The sequence below is a fragment of the Falco rusticolus genome, chromosome 4, assembly GCF_015220075.1.
Source record: "Falco rusticolus isolate bFalRus1 chromosome 4, bFalRus1.pri, whole genome shotgun sequence".
Taxonomy (NCBI): Eukaryota; Metazoa; Chordata; class Aves; order Falconiformes; family Falconidae; genus Falco; species Falco rusticolus.
Window position 1 is genome coordinate 69,517,216 of NC_051190.1, and position 17,486 is coordinate 69,534,701.

Genomic DNA, 17,486 nt, shown 5'->3' on the forward strand with positions numbered 1-17,486 from the left:
GTGGTGGTTCTGTTTTGCTTTTTTTTTTTTTCGATCCCCCACTCACTGGCATAAAATTACACTGGTGAAGCTGTGTAGAAGCTGTAAAATGGCTTATTCCAGCTACATACAGATGGAGCTCAGGACAGCATCACTGTATTTTAGCCTCCAGTATAACTGTGGAGTTTTTTGTGTTGAGGTTTTGTTTGTGAGGGTTTGGGTTGTGTGTGTTGTGTGATGTTTGGGTTTTTTTTGTTTTACTGCACTCCCCCCATCTTGCTATTCAGAAGCAGTTGGATACCATCAGCTAAGAATTACTTAGATTTCGGAGCATGCATGGAAAGCCACAAGGTACCTGCGTTTCTGGAAGCATAGAAATTAAATGTATACTGAGAAGGCAAGAAGATACGGGTGTTGTGGTACTGTAGAGTAACTTCTGTGTTATGTATATATGAATACATGCAGCACATGCAGATGTTATAATTTACTTTGAATTGTACATTGGTTTTTGAATTTTGATAAATCTTAGACTTCTTGGAGCATTTGAAAAATGCTGTTAGAAAATCAGCATTACAGTTCCATGAGGGCTGTAAATCAATGGTGTGGGGTTTTTTGCTTCTAAGGAAAGACTTTAAAAATAGTATTTTTCAGTTTACACTACTACACCTTACTCAGTTTGTCTAGCTTTATACCTTATGCCAGATAGCAGTGTAGAAGAGGAAGGGATAATTCTTACTGAATAGTGTAGGCATCGGCATGAGGATGATGTAGCCATGAGATGATGAAATGAACCTAAAAATCACAGCTTACTGAGATGTATTTGTCAGTTTAAGTTCGAGATCTCTCTCTCTCCTCACCTACTTCTTCCTTTTTGCCCCAGACACCTAAAAGATCTTCAGTGTAGCTGAATGAAGTGCTGTCTCTAGGATTCCTAGTCTCTTTTCCTTCTCTCACCCCAAATTGAAATAGAGTATTTAATGTAATGATGAACATCACAGGATTACATTCCAAAATAATTATTAAAGTAAAAACATTGTAATGCAGTATAATTAAATGCTATTAAGAAATAATTATTTCTTTCTCAGGAAAACAAAGAAATAGGCTGGAGCCGATGGATACCATATTCGTTAAACAAGTTAAAGAGGGTGGACCTGCTTTTGAAGCTGGACTGTGTACAGGTACTGTTCTTCTATAACACCAATAGTGTGTTTGTGTACATGATGTAAAATATGAGTTAAGCATCTACATATAGTTCTGTCTTCCATTTAAACCTTGTTCTTTCCTTCAGAAGTTTGAAACCTCTCTTTTGAATTGTCCTCCAGTGTTTTTCATCTCAAAACGCACTGTTGTGTTCTCTCGGGAAGTACTGTATGAAATATATTAAAGCATTAATGTCTTGGTCTTTTTGCTTTATTATCTTCAAAAAAAATTAGGAAGTCATATATGATAAAATATGTGAGGAGAAAGAAAAGGGAGGAAAATGACACCTATAAGCTTCTATTTCTTTGCTTTATGACAAATTGATAATGTCAAAACATTCAGGTTTTTGTTCTTATTAAAGTATTCCACCTCCTTTAAATTAAATGGGAACAATCAAAGTCTATCTCTTCTTACCAGATTTTCAGTTCTTTGATTTAATCAGACTGGAGAGCAGAAAACATGGTTTTTGTGAAGTGCCAGGTATTTTGTCACACCTTTACTTAAGTGTTGAAGGGGGGTGGGAGTATATTAGAATGGGAGGTCTTACAAGTGATAAAACAGTAAGTTACGTAGATGGATACCACTACAAACATACATTCCATGAAAGGATTGCGTTTGTGTGATTAATGGGGTGTTGATATTTTCTGTTGAAAATGGTTACGTACATAATTTGACTGGAATAGAATAATTTTTGTATGTTTCTTCCTAAGGAAATACAAAGATTCTAGAATGATCAGCAATTTAAAAACAGTACTAGATCCTGTTTGTACAATATAAGGCTTTTTTTTTTTTAACTCCTCCTTCAGTAATTATTCAAGGAAGGCTACTTTGGAATTATTTTAATGCTATTATATAAAGCAATGGTTTGGCTCGGTGAGGTGCAGCATATGTTGAAGTTGTACAGAAGAGCCGTGTTAATTTCTGTTCTGCTCAGTGTTTGCCAAATTGAAAGAGATGAAATCTGTAAAGAATATTTTATTTTTAGGCATAGAGGAGATTTTTTAGGAGCCCAGAATAAAGAACAGAAAATAAATGAGAAAATACATTTTTGAAGTACCAGAATATTCTTCTTAAACACATTGCTGATAGCAGTTATATCTAATTAGGTCATGCCACTATTTCTTGTTTAAGTTTAGGGTGAAATATTGTACTATATCTCTTATCTTGGAATTATATATTATAGACACTCAGGGAACGATTGGCCACGTAGATTGCTTAACATCTGATACAGACATTGTAAAGATTTCTGATTTTGTAGAATCAACTGTATTTTTTCTTTTAAATTCAACTTGGCTTTGTTTCATGGTCATTCTAATGGAAAGAAAATAGTCAAAAATCTAATATGAGTTTAGGTAGTTATGTTTGTCTGTCAATTCTTATTTCACATTTGCATTTCACCTTTCATTTGCATGGTCCTTTGTAATACTAAAGTCTCAACACAAGCTTCATCGCCCAGAATCAGTGAGTCCAGTCTCAGGAGCTTACCTGATTGCTACTCACCAGAAAGCTTGGAATAATCTTGTAAATTTGAGGAATAGGTTACAATATCTCAAACGTAAGACAGTTCATTCTGAGTATTTTTTAATACTCCTGTAAAATCATGTTAGATCTAGAAAGATCATGCTTGCCATATTTAACTAATGAGACATTTCATTAAACCAGAACATATCTGTGAGTTCCAAACGTAAAGATTAGAAATATTGAGATAGAGACAGCCACAGCAGATCCACATTTCCCATGTCTTGATCTTCATGCAGTCATTTATGTATATGCAGGAATATAAAGAACTAAAATGTGTGTGGAAAGGGACATGATTTGAGCACATTCAGATTAATTTCTAGTTTGACCAAAGGTATTCAATGGGCCACCAGATTGATAGAGAGCTATTTAGAAAAAGCCTTCATGCTTCTATATCCTTTTTTGCAGTACAGGTGCAGGCCTTTCCCTCTATATGTACCTGAAACTGAGCAAAGTTGTATTTTGCAGTTGCTTGCACCCACTTCTTTCATGTAACCAGTTCTGCCATTTGTCCCACCTGAGTTTTTTTTGGCAGGTTCTCTGAATGCATGCTTCAAGTAGACTTGTTTTGCTGCTGTGTGTAACCTAGTCTGTTTTCTCAAAAAGTAAAAACTGCGCAAGAGTAGATAAGATGATATGAGCTACATTAAAGATATTCCTTATCACAGGGTTTTAGTGGGGATTCTGAGTAAAGACACACATCTGTGGACAAGTTCTGAAACCCTGGAAGAAAGTAACTTTTAAGTTCCAGAGAAAGGATCTGGTGTGTTCCTGCGGAAGTCTTGCCATACAGCCTAGAAGGGGATGGTTCAGAGCTTGTAAATAAGAATAATTTTTGGTGGAAACTATAGCATTTCTTTTTCCTGCAACTTTTGGAAAGGATTTATTTCAGTGTGATACTGAGCATCTCAACTTTGTTGTCATGAAAGTCCTGTTTCTCAGCCTAATTAGATAAGGTGTCTTGTGTGTATGCAACAGTGGGATAGGGTTTGCTATCCATCATGTGGATTGCTAACAGCCATTAAATGTTGCCACCAACCTTTCTTTCATGGTTTAGGAAGCAAGAGACAAAACTCCAAGAGTTCTTTCAAGCGAGGAAAAGGGTGGTAACCAGCTGATGCAAGGGTGTGTGTAAACTTTATAATAAAGTTGAAAATATCATACCAAATTATTTGTATGATGTTAGATTGTGTATGCAGACCAAATTAAAAAAAGTTGCAGATCCACGTGGCTTGGTAAGTTCAGAAATCCCTGGGTTCTGTACAGGGAACCTCCACAGTGCATGAACATTTAAGAGTATTACTGCCACCCAGTCATGCTGAGTGTTCAGAGCGAACAGCTTTTTCCTTGCTTTGATTTGATCACACCAGAAACACAAAAAGGCCTTTCAGCCTTTAAAGTGGTGATGATAAAACCATTCCCTTTGGCTCGCTTTGCAAAGGTCCTTTCTTTTAGTTCTTCTTTCCCCAATAGTTTTCTAAAGCTCCCTACCTGTAATCACATAGAAACTTTTCTCGTCATCAGTAAATTCAAGATACCTTTCTGCTCTTCTGATCAGAGGTGAAATAAATACCATTTTTCATGAAGGAACAGGATGGAGTTTTCATTAAAAGCTGAAAACAGTTCTACATGATATATTTGCCAGTTACTTTATGAGAGTATATGAAACTCTTAATGAGGAAGGTGCAACAAACTATTTGGAAAAATCTAACAAAAATGATGTTAGGTCTAAAGATTGGTCTATATGGATAACAACTCTTTGCACTGTCCATGATGCATTGAAGAGCCAGTAATGTCTTGGACACAACTCAGATTATTCTGAGGAAGCAAGAAACTGGAGCCTTTCAAAATATTCCTTATTTCTCAGAGGGAAGAAGTACAAAATTGCAGTATTTGCTGTTATTTAAAGGAGATGTGTATGGCTACACTTGGCAGTGTTCTGAGTTAAGGTTTGGTTTTATTTTGAGGTTAAGTGCTAGAATGAAATGACCACTTATAATCCGCGTAAGAATTGGGCAGAGTTCTCAATATGTGCTACAATACATCAAAAACTTAATTTTGAAGATGGGACAATTAAGTGAGCCTCTAGTATAGCTTACACCTGCTTGTGTTTTTGTTTCTGTGCGTGATTCATTTGGAAGCTTAGAATAATATACTACATCTGAATATGTTCTGAGAAAAAAGTAGAAACTTGGTCATCCTGTATATGGTTACATGTAGTTGTATTGTGCATCTCTCACTTTCTTCTTTTTTCATTTTTAAAGAAGACTAACCTTGAATTTAACTTACTGGTGATCTTAATTATTGTGAGGTACAGAAGTAAAAAATAAAAATTACAAAAAAAAAGGTCTAGACAAATTAAATTAAGGTATAACTTTTACCTTTCCAGGTGACAGAATTATAAAAGTCAATGGAGAAAGTGTTATTGGGAAGACATATTCTCAAGTCATTGCTTTAATACAGAACAGGTAAGATACTAGTATTTATGTGTCACACATTTTTTTGTATACTAAGCAGGAAATAACCACTTATGGTGGTTCTGAAAAAGTCATCATATTTTTAAATGTTCCTTAATACACTCTCACTTTTAACATTTCTGTTTCTGTGTATTTACTGAACACTGACAGATTTGAGAATGTGTGTGCTAAATTGTGCTACAGTCTATGTCAGTGCTTGTCCCTTGTGAGCGAATCACACAGTGTTATAGAGGAAGGCTTTCTGAACTTAAAATAGGCAGATTAGGTGTACATATACCACACGTGTCAATTTAAAAGGAAAATCAGAAAAATCTACTTTGCTTATGAGATCTGATAACTAGAAATCAGCATATCTGGTAAAGGAAAAATTTGATGCTAGTGCACACCTGCAAAATATCTGCAGTACATCTTGGCTTTCCTATGTTTTGCAGCACATTTATGAACCTTGCACAGAGTTGAGGAAATAGTAATATTTACTGCTCCTGCAACTCACAAGGGCTTGTTAAATCACGTCCATACCTGAATCTGGATACTCATTTTCATGTCTCGTTTCTGCCTTAATTTTTACAGTTTTCTTGGTGTCAATTTCTGTTCTGTAGCAACAAGTTTCCAGTATAATAATGAGTTATGTGGAAGAAAGATATATTATGATCAGCATGGAAGAATGTTTTCTAAATACATCTCGCGTGTCACATTCTATTTTTAGTGAATCTTCATGCATTAAGACTTAGATGTGCTTGCAGTTACAAGTAGGAAAAATAAGATCTTGATCTTCCTATTTCATTAGAGTTTTTATTCAGGATTTCATTTGAAATACATACCTCCGAGGTGCGCTTTTTTTTGTTTTTAATACAACAAAACTGAGTTTTGAAAGGTACGACAGGCAAGATAGACTGAAATGCATTTTGTGTCATTAGTACTTTCTATACCAAAGCTGGAAAGGTGAAATCTGCCCTTTTTTTTTTTTTTTTTTTAAATAACCTTTATTGGAGAGAACACTACCCATGTACCATTTTTTTTCATTTTGTATTTGTATGGACAGCACTTTGTACAATTGTTCATACCTGGACATGGGACATTACAAGCCCAGGAGGTATATCAGTCAATTTAATTTCTTACCTTAATCCAAAAAAGGGAGAGACCAATCACATCTTCCAGTGATCTACACAAAGATTCTTAACTGTAGGTCTGCCTGTGAACAAAGTTATTTTCAGCCCCATGAGTAGGTAGCAAACTGTCCCAGCAGAGTGCAATGCTTGCCACTGTGGATAAACCAGGAACACCTGAACAAGGCCTTTATCAGTGATTATCTAGTACAACCAGGAATGGTATAGCACACTGCTGCATCTGTCCCCCTGCTTTCCATGTGTGCAGAGAAGATGAAGGGATGCTATGTTTAATTACAGGAGAACAACTTGTTGTCTTGAGCCAGACCTGCACATCACAGAAGATCTAACAAAAGGTCATGTGTGACCCTGAGTGTTTTATACAAGGAGGTATAAACATCAGGAGGTCTTCAGCTGAGCCTCCCAAGATAAGCAGATAAATATTAATTCTGACCCGTAAAAGAGAGCTCAGACTCCACATCAGGTGTATCTTCCTTGCAGCTTACAGGCAGTGCTTCATATGCCACTAAAAATGAGCTCTCTTAATTCTTTGCTTGGAAACAGTATTTTTGAGCTCAGAGCAGTTTGTTTTGCACAAAGCATTTTATTTCTTGTGCTGTCATTTGATGGCAAGTAAAATTATGTTATGGTGCATGCTGCTTGCTTTAGTATGCTGTTCTTGCATCAGCATAGCCATCCTTGGTCAGACTGATGGTCTGTTTCTGTTGGTGTCCTCTCTGATAGTATCCAGTAATGGATTCTTAGGAGAAGACTATGAAAACACTGAAAATAGAGTGGTATTTTGTCAGGTAGCACTAGCCACTTTCTAGAAATCTTTAGCTTAGGAACTCACTGAACCAAAGGTTTTATCTGCATCACTTGATTTAATAGTTCTTGAACGGTTGAGGTTGGAAGGGACTTCTGGAGATCATCTAGTCCAACCCCCTGCTAAAGCAGGTTCATCTAGAGGAGGTTGCACAAAATCACATCCAGAAGGAGACCCCACAGCCTCTCTGGGCAGCCTGTTCCGGTGCTCTGTAACCTCAAGCTAAACAAGTCCCTCCCCATATTCAGACGGAACTCCCTCTGTTGCGGTTTGTGCCCGTTGCCCCTTGTCCTGTCGCCGGGCACCACTGAACGAGCCTGGCCCCAGCCCCTGGACACCTGCCCCTAAGGTATTTGGGTGCATCGGTGAGATCTAGTAAGATCCCCTTTCGGTCTTCTCCAGGCTGAACCGGCCCAGCTCTCTCAGCCTTTCCTCATCAGGGACACGTTCCAGTCCCCTCATCATCTTTGCAGCCCTCGGCTGGAGCCTCCCCAGCAGTTCCCTGTCTCTCTTGTACTGGGGAGCCCAGAACCGGACACAGCACTCCAGATGCGGCCTCACCAGGGCACAGCAGAGGGGGGGTCACCTCCCTTGACCTGCTGGCCACGTTGCCCCTAATGCCCCCCAGGGTACCACTGGCCTTCTCGGCCCCACGGGCACACTGCTGGCTGACGGGCACCTTGGTGTCCAGCAGGGCTGCCAGGCCCTTCCCCGCAGAGCTGCCTTCCAGCAGGTCAGCCCCAGCCTGCGCTGGTGCGTGGGGTTACTGCTCCCCACCTGCAGGACCCTACACCTGCCCTTGTTGAACTTCAGGAGGTTCCTCTCTGCCCAGCTCTCTGGCCTGCCCGGGTCTCGCTGAATGGCAGCGCAGCCTTGTGGTGTATCAGCACAGCCTTCTAATGTATCAGAATTGATGATAGATTGGTCTTGCACAAGTTCACTTAAACTCTTCATATTAAAAATACCCAGTGATGAAGTTCGTGCTCTGTTTTGTGTCTTAGCAAATCTTTCATCCAGCACACCTGAGTTTCTTTTTGTAGGCTTTGTGCAAGCAACTTGCTGAAAGACCTTTTGAAAGGCTAAGTTGTCAGTTGAAATCTCCTGTATTCATTAAGGACAGTTTCATTTATAGTCTCAGTATATTGCATAAGGATTTTCTAGGCATTTTAATTACTCTTTCAAACATACTGCTAGACTGTAAATGGTGATTCTTTTGTCTTTTTTCCGATCATCTTCTGAGCAGTTTTTAAGGATGCAACACATTTTGTCTTCTCTGACCTCAAAGAGAGACTTCCTCCCCACTCGCTGTTCAGTTGTTTTACAATGAAACTCAGTTTGGACTTACTGATTTTTGAATTTGCTTATTCCTGCAGCTCCATTTCCATAGCTACTCATTACTTTTCTAGCAAGTTGTTCAGTTGTAGGTGTTTGCCCTCATTACATTAGATAATGCTGTAGACATCAGAACTTAGCTGCCTTAAATGAAATGATCCCTATACATTCCAGTGGGACTTACGGATGGGATATAATTCAGCCATGTTTTGTATTGTTCTCAGAAAAAATTCAAGCTGTGTCTAGAACATTATCTCTTCTGCTCTAGTTGGAGGTAGCAAAGCTAAACTTACACTGATAATTTCCTCTGGAAGGTGAGGGGCACACCTCAAAAGAGTTTCTAGAAAAAACTGTATCCTGTAAGATTAGTCATGAGATCACTTTTAAGTCTAGATTTCCTGCTTTTTACTAATAGTTGTTAGTTTGGTCTATTAAGAATTTACTCTCATCTGTTTACATAATTAACTTGAATATTGTTGACTACTAATGTAAACTCTGTATATTATTTATGGTTCTAAATAAGAAATGGATTCTGATTCCCAGCTTTTTTTAAAAAAATGGGGGAATTTGAATGTCTGTGTCTATTCTGTTTGCAAATTCTTCATGAAAGTGTTTGGATTACTTAAAAATGTAGTTTAGCTACTGAATCTGTGTTGTTAATACAAAATGATGCATCAAAAGATAGTCTGATTAGTGTTTTAGTTTGAGTCAAATTTAAAATTAATTCAAATTATGTCATGAAAGTAATTTGCATGGTAGATATCTCTGAGAATTCACAATAATCTATCTAATATTTTTGTGTAAATGGCCACTTTGTGTGTGGTGGTTCTTATTAATTCTTTCTAGTTCATAACTTGCAAGCACATTATATAATAAAATATACCAAAAGTATTCCGTAAAACTTTTTGTTTCTGATATGAGAATTGAAAAACATTGAGAGCACTTCACAAAATGTAAAGTAGGAAGAACCAAATTGTCACCAGAAGGTTCTGCAGACAAACTGGAATAGAATAGTAGTTATTTAAATGATACATAAAATACTGTTCCTGAACGGAACCCTTTCCTCTTTTGAATAGCTACTAAAAATGGTATTAGACTGTGTAAACAGATTTAATCATGTTCTTCAAATATTTTGTGCCTTTTTTTTTTTTTATATAGGAGAATGGTTTATTCTGTGTGAAATGATAGTCCTTTATATAAAAAGTACTTGAAGGGGAACAATGCGATTCATCATATTTTTTTACTTCCCCAGTCTTCATTCTGCAGATAAGTGTTGATTATTATGAAACTGTAAGGTGCCTAATAGATTTTACATATACATGCTACCCACACACAGAAATGAAATCTGAAGACTCCATTGGAAATGCCTCAAGCTATGATACTCCTTTCATATTCTCTTTTGTTATACAACTGATAAATAGTTTATATCCATACAAAGGAGTTCAGGCAAAAGTCAGCTCCTGATGACACTACTTTTAAAGAATCATTGTCAATAGTTCTGCTGTTTATGCATTCAGGCAAAATGGGAAATGCTATTGTCAATGCACATAAACAAGTTAATACTTTTGTGTTTCTTAGAATTCAGTATTCTGCAAAGTCTCTGAAAGGCTTTTGAAGACTTAATTTTTTCTTAGCTGTGTAAAAAGAAAAACTTACATCTATCACTGCTGATCTTTGGTTTTAAAACTGAAGTGATTTATGCTGCTGGGAGAACAGTCTTTTTCAAAATGAATAATGGTTTAAGAAGATTGTGAAACCAAATACCCTTACTCTGCAATTATGGAATGCAGCCTTATGTCTGTGGTTGCTAACAAATGGAAAAGGAACCACAAAATAAAAACATTTTTCATATAAGAAAGCATAATAGATCACACATTTCATGTTTGAGAAGATTATTTCCTTTCTGCAGAAACTGAAGTGGTTCTTCTCAATGCAGTTGAGTGTTCTGAAGAGTGTTCTGACTGTTCTCTGTGCCCTGAAGTTGGTGGCCAGTCTCTCTGCTGGTTTTGTCTTTTCTCAGCAAATGCATTGTACTAACCAGTACAGATAAGCTAATTTCTAGTCTGATATACCCAGTTAGATTATATGCTTTTTTTTTCTTGTGCTGGTATGTCTCAGTTTGTTTAAATATCCTTTCTTCTTGTGATATGTTACATGAAATTTCTAAATAAGTCATAATCTCTCAATTTTCTTCTCTTTTTTGAGCCTTGTTAAAATAGTCTGTACAAGCAATCTCATTTGTAGCCCTTCTCTGTACCTGTTCCAGTTTACATTCGATAAATGTGAACAGAGTATTTCTCTGTCTCGAACAAGATCATGAATTCCAGCTGTTCTGTATCCAATGTTACAAGCATATACTTCTCTCTTCCTTGTAAAAATACTTTTTTCTGTCAGATACTAACTGCAAGTTTCACTGTTTTACAATATTTGAGTCTGGATAACTGGTACGTTGTACATTCGGTGCCCTCATTTTGCCTGCATTTAAATTTTATTGATTGAACTATGTGGATTCCTGGATCCTTAAGCTGCTGTTGCTTTTGGTTTTAGCAAGTCAGACTGACAAACTCAGCACTTATAAATAGCAAGCATTTTTATCCATATTTCAAATATCATCCAGCTGACTAAATATGTTAAATTGATCCTGCTAGGAGGTGACTGGAGCAAAAGGTGTAAGCTAGTGCTTGCCTTGCTGCTGCCCCACTTTTCACATGATGTGGTGGTCATGATATTTCCTCAGCAATGTTAAAGACTGATAATCGACTTTAGTTTTAAAAGGAAGAGAGAGGAAAGGTTTAACTTGGATTCACAGATTTGCCACCTGGTCTTGTCTGAGAAGCTCCAAACAACTAATGTACCTTAGGACTTGGGGCGGGTGGGAGGAGAGCCAAAACTGACAAAAGACCATGTGTTAGCTTAGTATACTGGTTTTGCTGGTAACACAGATGTACTCTTCAGTCAGATTTCTGTTCTACTCTTTATTTGCTAAGACTCTAATGGAAATCAGTGTTTATTTCTGTTGTGTAAGGTAATGTGGCAGAGTAGCTGAGTGTGAGAATTCTTGAATGGTTTTGGTCTATGTAAGTTAATGGATCATCTTTGTAAAAAGAATTTAAAAATCTTTGCTAATGTGTGGGTTTTTTTCTACTTGTTTCAGTGACAGCATATTGGAACTTAGCGTTATGCCAAAAGACGAGGACATCCTTCAGTTGGTATGTTTATGAAGCTTGCATTCAGACAGTATGTTGACTAATGAAAGATGTTGATTGCAAAGTCTTTGAACTGTGCTACCAGCAAATAATTAAAGTTAACATTTATCTCTCTGTCACTCCTTAGATATTTTCTTACTTGCTTGCCATCCCTGAAATTTCAGAGGAATCCAGACATAGGGGAGCATACCTTCTTCACATGATATTTCCATCATCTTGTTAAAAAAAAAATATCTTAGAATAGTGCTTGTATTTTTATTATATTTTGGATTGTTTCCTTATGGTTAGAATTTATGAATTGGGTTGCTTTCTTGAAGTTAAAGTTGTCTAATTCTAAAGAAGTTGGGAATCTTTACTAACTTTGAATTTAAAAAAGAGGGTATGGCACTTAAAATTTGCTTTTGTTAATAACTCAGTAATTGCCAGTGGATTTCCAGGAGGGAAGCAAGGTGATGAATGTTCTGAAAGCTGTTACCAAATTTTTTAATTGTAACTGATGTAAATATTTCATGACACTAGTGCCTATAGGTTCTCAGTTTGAACTGAGTGCTGCATCTATAGTGAGATAATTCATCTCCCATTTCGTGTCTCTAAATCCAAAAGATCTGTGAATAAAATACGATGTGTGTAATGCATGTTGTGAAGAATTAGAAAAACACCTACTGTATTGATAAGCTCTAGGGTTTGGGTTTTTTAATTGGAAGTAGAGGAAAGGAGAAGATGACAAGCAGGCTAGACTTTCTGGTTAGTGGTTGGAAAATTGTACTTTCTGATCCACACAGAAATAGTAAGACTTGACTGTCAACAGCAGTTAAGGAAAACCTGTGGGTTTCAGTAGCTGTTTTCCAGTGTTAAAGGACAAGTTGGTGGGTAAAGAAAAATACCAGCAAACTCTGTTGAGCTGAAGGTAAAGATAAAAGGCTAGTATAGGAACTCAGCCAGTTAGGCCAACAAGCCAAGAATATTAGAATAGAAGTGGTATTTTGGGAACATTTGGTGAAGAAATATTTCAGTAATGTAGCACAGAAAATGCTGGAGGCAGGGAGTGAGTTTTGATTGTATGAGGAAGTGTTAGGGAAGAGTTGTTGGGTTTTTTCCTTTTTTTTTCTTTTTTAAATTGGAATTGTGAATATTTAGAAATGCAGGAATAGTTTGAACTTTTAAATTATGTGAATGGCCACGTGCATCTAATGCAGTCTTGTAGCCATAAGAGTCCAAGGATCTAGACTAGGTGTGATTTGTAGGTTTAAAGTTAAATGTTTGTATTTGGCTGGGTGGGAAGCTCTTAGGCACGTATTGCCTTTGCTGATGAAACACAAAGCTCAAGCTTGAGAAGAAGTATAGATGAAAAAAAAATCGATTGGAATTTAGCTGGTTATATCAACAGGTGAGATAATGGGGGCATAGAAAGAAAGTCAGGTGATTGTTGCCTTTGGGCTAGAGAAGGATATTAGTAAAAAGAAAACAAGCTCATTCTCCATTCTCCTGGAGGAGACTGAGGGGTAAAGGTAAGAGAAAAAATAGCTGCCTGTGGGAGTCCCAGGAAAAAAAACACCTGGATATATGTGTGGGAATAATTTTCAAGTATCATTAAAAAAAGTTTCTTTTGAGTTGTAAGATGTAGTAGAGTTGTGAATTCTGTATGCAAGGCTCCTCTGTTGAAGCTACAAAGAAGATAAGGTTTGAGAGGTGGAGTAGTCATTTTGCAAAAAATGCTTTGCATTGTCTCTATGGCTTGTATGAGTTTCTTCTGACAGTTGTTTGCTGTTGGGTTGGTACATGATTATAATATAACATGGAGGAGTTTATGTTCCTGTTAGCTATGATGCATTTGTTTGGGTAAAAGTGGCTTGTCTTGAGGACTGTCGGTTCCACATAGCATCTGCCAAAGAAAGCCATGAAGAGACAAGTATTTTCTGTAGTCTGCATTGCATGGACTCAGGCCTATTGGAGAAGACTTCTGATAGCTGCAGTTTGTTCATGTGGTTCTGTCACATTTTAGTCAGTATTTTAGTATGTGTGTGTTCAGGTGTCAGTCTTCCATGGCAGAGTTGCAACAGATGATAAAAATCGATTGCATCTGACTACTTCTGTTGCATGTTATGGCCCATAGTTTTCTTCCTTTTAGGCTGCCACAGAGGATGAAAAATATTATCACTTCTAAAATAGTAATTAGCAGACTTTTGAGGTACAGTGCACCACTGTAACTTCAGAGGAATGACATAGACTTTTTCATTTGACTGAAGATGGTGTTTATTAATCTTCAGCTTTTAGATGTTAGGACCTACTGTTCTAATGGCAAGATTTGATGAAGAACTTTGCCCTATTCAAAGCTGAACCCTCACTTTTAAAATATTTTCAGAGTAACAGCATAGAATGTTATTCCTTTTACTCCCTGTGGAAAGACATTAACTTTTTGTTCCACCTGAGAAATAGCATACATTTTTTTTGTTTGTATCTTCATGAGTAATGCTGTATTAGCTTTTGTGGAAATCTTATATCTAAGTAAAATAAAAACCTCAGAGCAAATACTTATTCCTGAGTGAAGTACAGTTTATATAAGTGATAACTATAATCTCTGTAGTGTCAGTATAAGTGCAAAGTGAACAATAAATAGTAAGGTACAGTATTAATAGAGGTATAATTAATAGGTATTAATAGAAGAAAAGCATAGTTTTGTCAATGAATTTGTGTTACGTAAGTTATTATAGTATGTTAACAATTTTAGTTGTTTTCTTTGCATATGTCATAAATTGCCCTGTAAATATCTTCAGATGGTATCAGTTGTAAACTGTTGATGTTAAATACTGGTACGCTGTAAAAATAAAAGAACTCGAAGCACTACTAGATATTGTAGGAACTAATGAGAGATTTATATACCACAGTGAGGTTAAAATAGTTTTGTTATATTCAGGAATGATGCTGGTTGTGGTAAGTTTTATAGGAATAGACTGCCAAGTACATGTGGTGGTAACTGATTGCTAGGTTAACTACATAAAGAGCACCGTGCTTTATTTCTGTCCTTTGCTACTTATAAACCTTGAGTTTAGTCTTCAGAAATATCCATATATGTCTGTGAACCTCTTGGTATGTTGAATTTCCTGAAAACAGGGCTTTAAAACTATTCATCAATGGGAACAATGAAGCGGTCCAGTCCATAGGTCCTCACCCTGTGTGGCATGTGCACACTGCTTGCTGAGAAGGGAATTAATTACATGTGAAATCTGCCATTACTGGAAGCAGTATCAGTTAGTTCGTTCACTGGCACGATCTTGGAAATGTCGCTTTGGGGACTGGGGAAAGGATATTTAAAACATCTCTAGAGGTCCATGACAAAAGATTGAACTCTAGACAGCTACAAATGTGTTGGGTTTTCTCATGCTCCTCCTCAAATTTGAGATTAGTTTACTTAAAATAATCTCTTGATAATTCGGAAACATTTGTAAGTATATAAACATTTTGAGACCATGAGGAGGATTATTACTATATTATGTTCTCCTCAGTGTTTCAAATTTGATGTACCTATATACAATTTCTGTAACAGTCTCAACCTTTTTTGATAAAATTTTGGCATCTTGTAGATTTTAGTATGCTGACTTCATACAAATGGGAAGACATATTTAGGTCAGCTTCAGACAGTTCCTTTTCTCAAGTGTATTTAATGGAATCATTGCTGTTTTGTAGCCTTTGAATAAAAAATTTAATACTAGTAAGTTGTTAAAATTGTGACGCTTTTAAGTCATTCAAAAGCTTTATGTGCTACACAGAAAATATTGAATGTAAAGGTGCTCCCAAGAGAATAAAATGGAAATTGCTAAGCTGTTTACAGATGAGCCTTGTTATGACTCTTGTCAATAGACTTTGTAATGTCTAAGGTGTATATGTTAGGGTGTCCTTAGTGTGAATTTTGGACCATTTTTTTCAAGGTATGTTCATATTGGAATTTATGTGTTTGCTAATCATTCCCTGTGTATGTGAAGAAGAACATAGCTTACAAGTCACGGAATTTCTAAGTATCAGGCACTTGAAAATATCACTCTTTTAAAAATTGCATCTTTAATATGATCTACATACATTGGAACCCTTCCTTTGGAAGGTTACTTACAATGTAGCATATTAATGTTCATACATAGTGTTTCTTTCATGTAAATATTTTTAAATATGCGTATTGACTTTGTTTACATGTATATAGAAAAACACAGTAGGTAAGTTATCCAGATTTTTCATCTTTCATTTTCTAGCACTTCCTTCACTACCCACTCAAAGGTTTCTTTCCTTTTATCCTACTTCTGGCAGTTTCATTTCAAATAAGTTTAAAAGAAAATAATTTCCTCAAGAATTGCTGCAAAAGATAGTAGGTTACTTCTAGTCGTAGGTGTTGTCACCATTAAATTTTAGTAGCGCACAAATTTGTTGAAACATGCCTTAGCATACCAGAGAGGTCTCTGTGTAGTTTTATTTAAAAAGATTTTCTTGGGCATTCTGTAAATAATGGTAGATATGGAAGTAAAAGAGGGCTCTTTACTACTGTATGTTTTTGATAAAAGAGTCACAGAATCACAGAATGGTTTGGGCTGGAAGGGACCTTAAAGATCATCCAGTTCCAACCTCCCGGCCATGGGCAGGGACACCTTCCACCAGACCAGGTTGCTCAAAGCCCCATCCAGCCTGGCCTTGAGCACTGCCAGGGATGGGGCATCCACAGCTTCTCTGGGCAACCTGTGCCAGTGTCTCACCAGCCTCACAGTAAAGAATTTCTTCCTAATATCTAATAAAATACGTTTAGTTCCCTCTTCGTGTATCTTTTCATTTGCATCTTAATCTTTCCTTAAAATTACAGACCATGAAACTGTGTTTTGCTAACTGAAAGTTGACCATGTTTGAACAGAAATGTTTCTCTTGTCACAGGTAGTAGGGGAACAAAAAAATCCCAGATAGGAATGACCAGGAAAGCAACCGAAAGTCGATTGAAGCATGTCTTTTCTGGTTTTCTTTTTTCTAGTTAGGTCATATTGAAACTTTCAGTATATTGGGAGATCTGGGCATAAGAGTTTGCTGCTTTGTCATTTCTGATACTTAGAATTTTTGTGTAAATTGGCAGCTCTTGAGGCCTTGTAGTATCCTGAAATTGCCAGTGATGCGCTAGAAAAAAGAAAAATAACTTAAGTAAGGAAATTTATTCTAGATTTTTATATGGCCCAGTAACCTCATGTCTCTGGTTACAGGTCTGCCCACAGTCAGCTTTAACAATACTGCCTTTTTTTTCCCCATCCAACTGCATCAGACCTAATGGAGCAACATGGCTGCTTCATTGGCAAACTGTGGACTATTTTAATTTCCTTTACTTGTAATAAATAGAGATGTTTTCATAAGTAGTTGTAATTTAGTCCAGAGTCTTGGACTATTTGTTTACTTTCAGATTTTGTACTGACACAGTTACCGATGTGCAGAGAGGTTAATATTAAAGCTTTGGCAGCAGGTACAACGGAGGGAGGGGTGTGGTGTGAAGATGTAGGGGCCTAGAAGAAGAGACTTAAGCTTTGTTATCTAACATCGTAAATGGTATTTTCTAACATATGCATCAGCCTTCCTCACCTTGATTTAGACTAATATTTGCAAGAAAGTCTCTTACACAGCTTGTATTTAGAAATCAAATTTCTTGGGCTTAAGGCATTAAATTTTATACACTAAAATTTTGCTGCCATTGGGAAGAAAGGGTGTGCATGGTTTGGGGTTGGTTTTTTTGTTGTTTGTATGGGTTTTTTTGTTGTTTGGTTGTGTTTCGCTTGTTTTTTTCAAATAATGTTATCTGACCATAATGTTTGCTGTGTGTCTCAGAGTA

General features: G+C 36.7%; 1 protein-coding gene across 7 annotated transcripts in view; it reads left to right on the plus strand.

Moving 5' to 3' along the window:
* Nucleotides 1–17,486, plus strand: part of ARHGAP21 (Rho GTPase activating protein 21) — a 118,944-nt gene that overhangs the window by 67,506 nt on the left and 33,952 nt on the right. For all 7 annotated transcript variants that reach the window (XM_037384894.1, XM_037384896.1, XM_037384895.1 and 4 more), the window contains 3 exons: nt 1,065–1,157; nt 5,087–5,165; nt 11,593–11,647. In XM_037384894.1, coding sequence (XP_037240791.1) covers nt 1,065–1,157; nt 5,087–5,165; nt 11,593–11,647 — 227 coding nt within the window. The remainder of the gene's footprint in view (nt 1–1,064; nt 1,158–5,086; nt 5,166–11,592; nt 11,648–17,486) is intronic.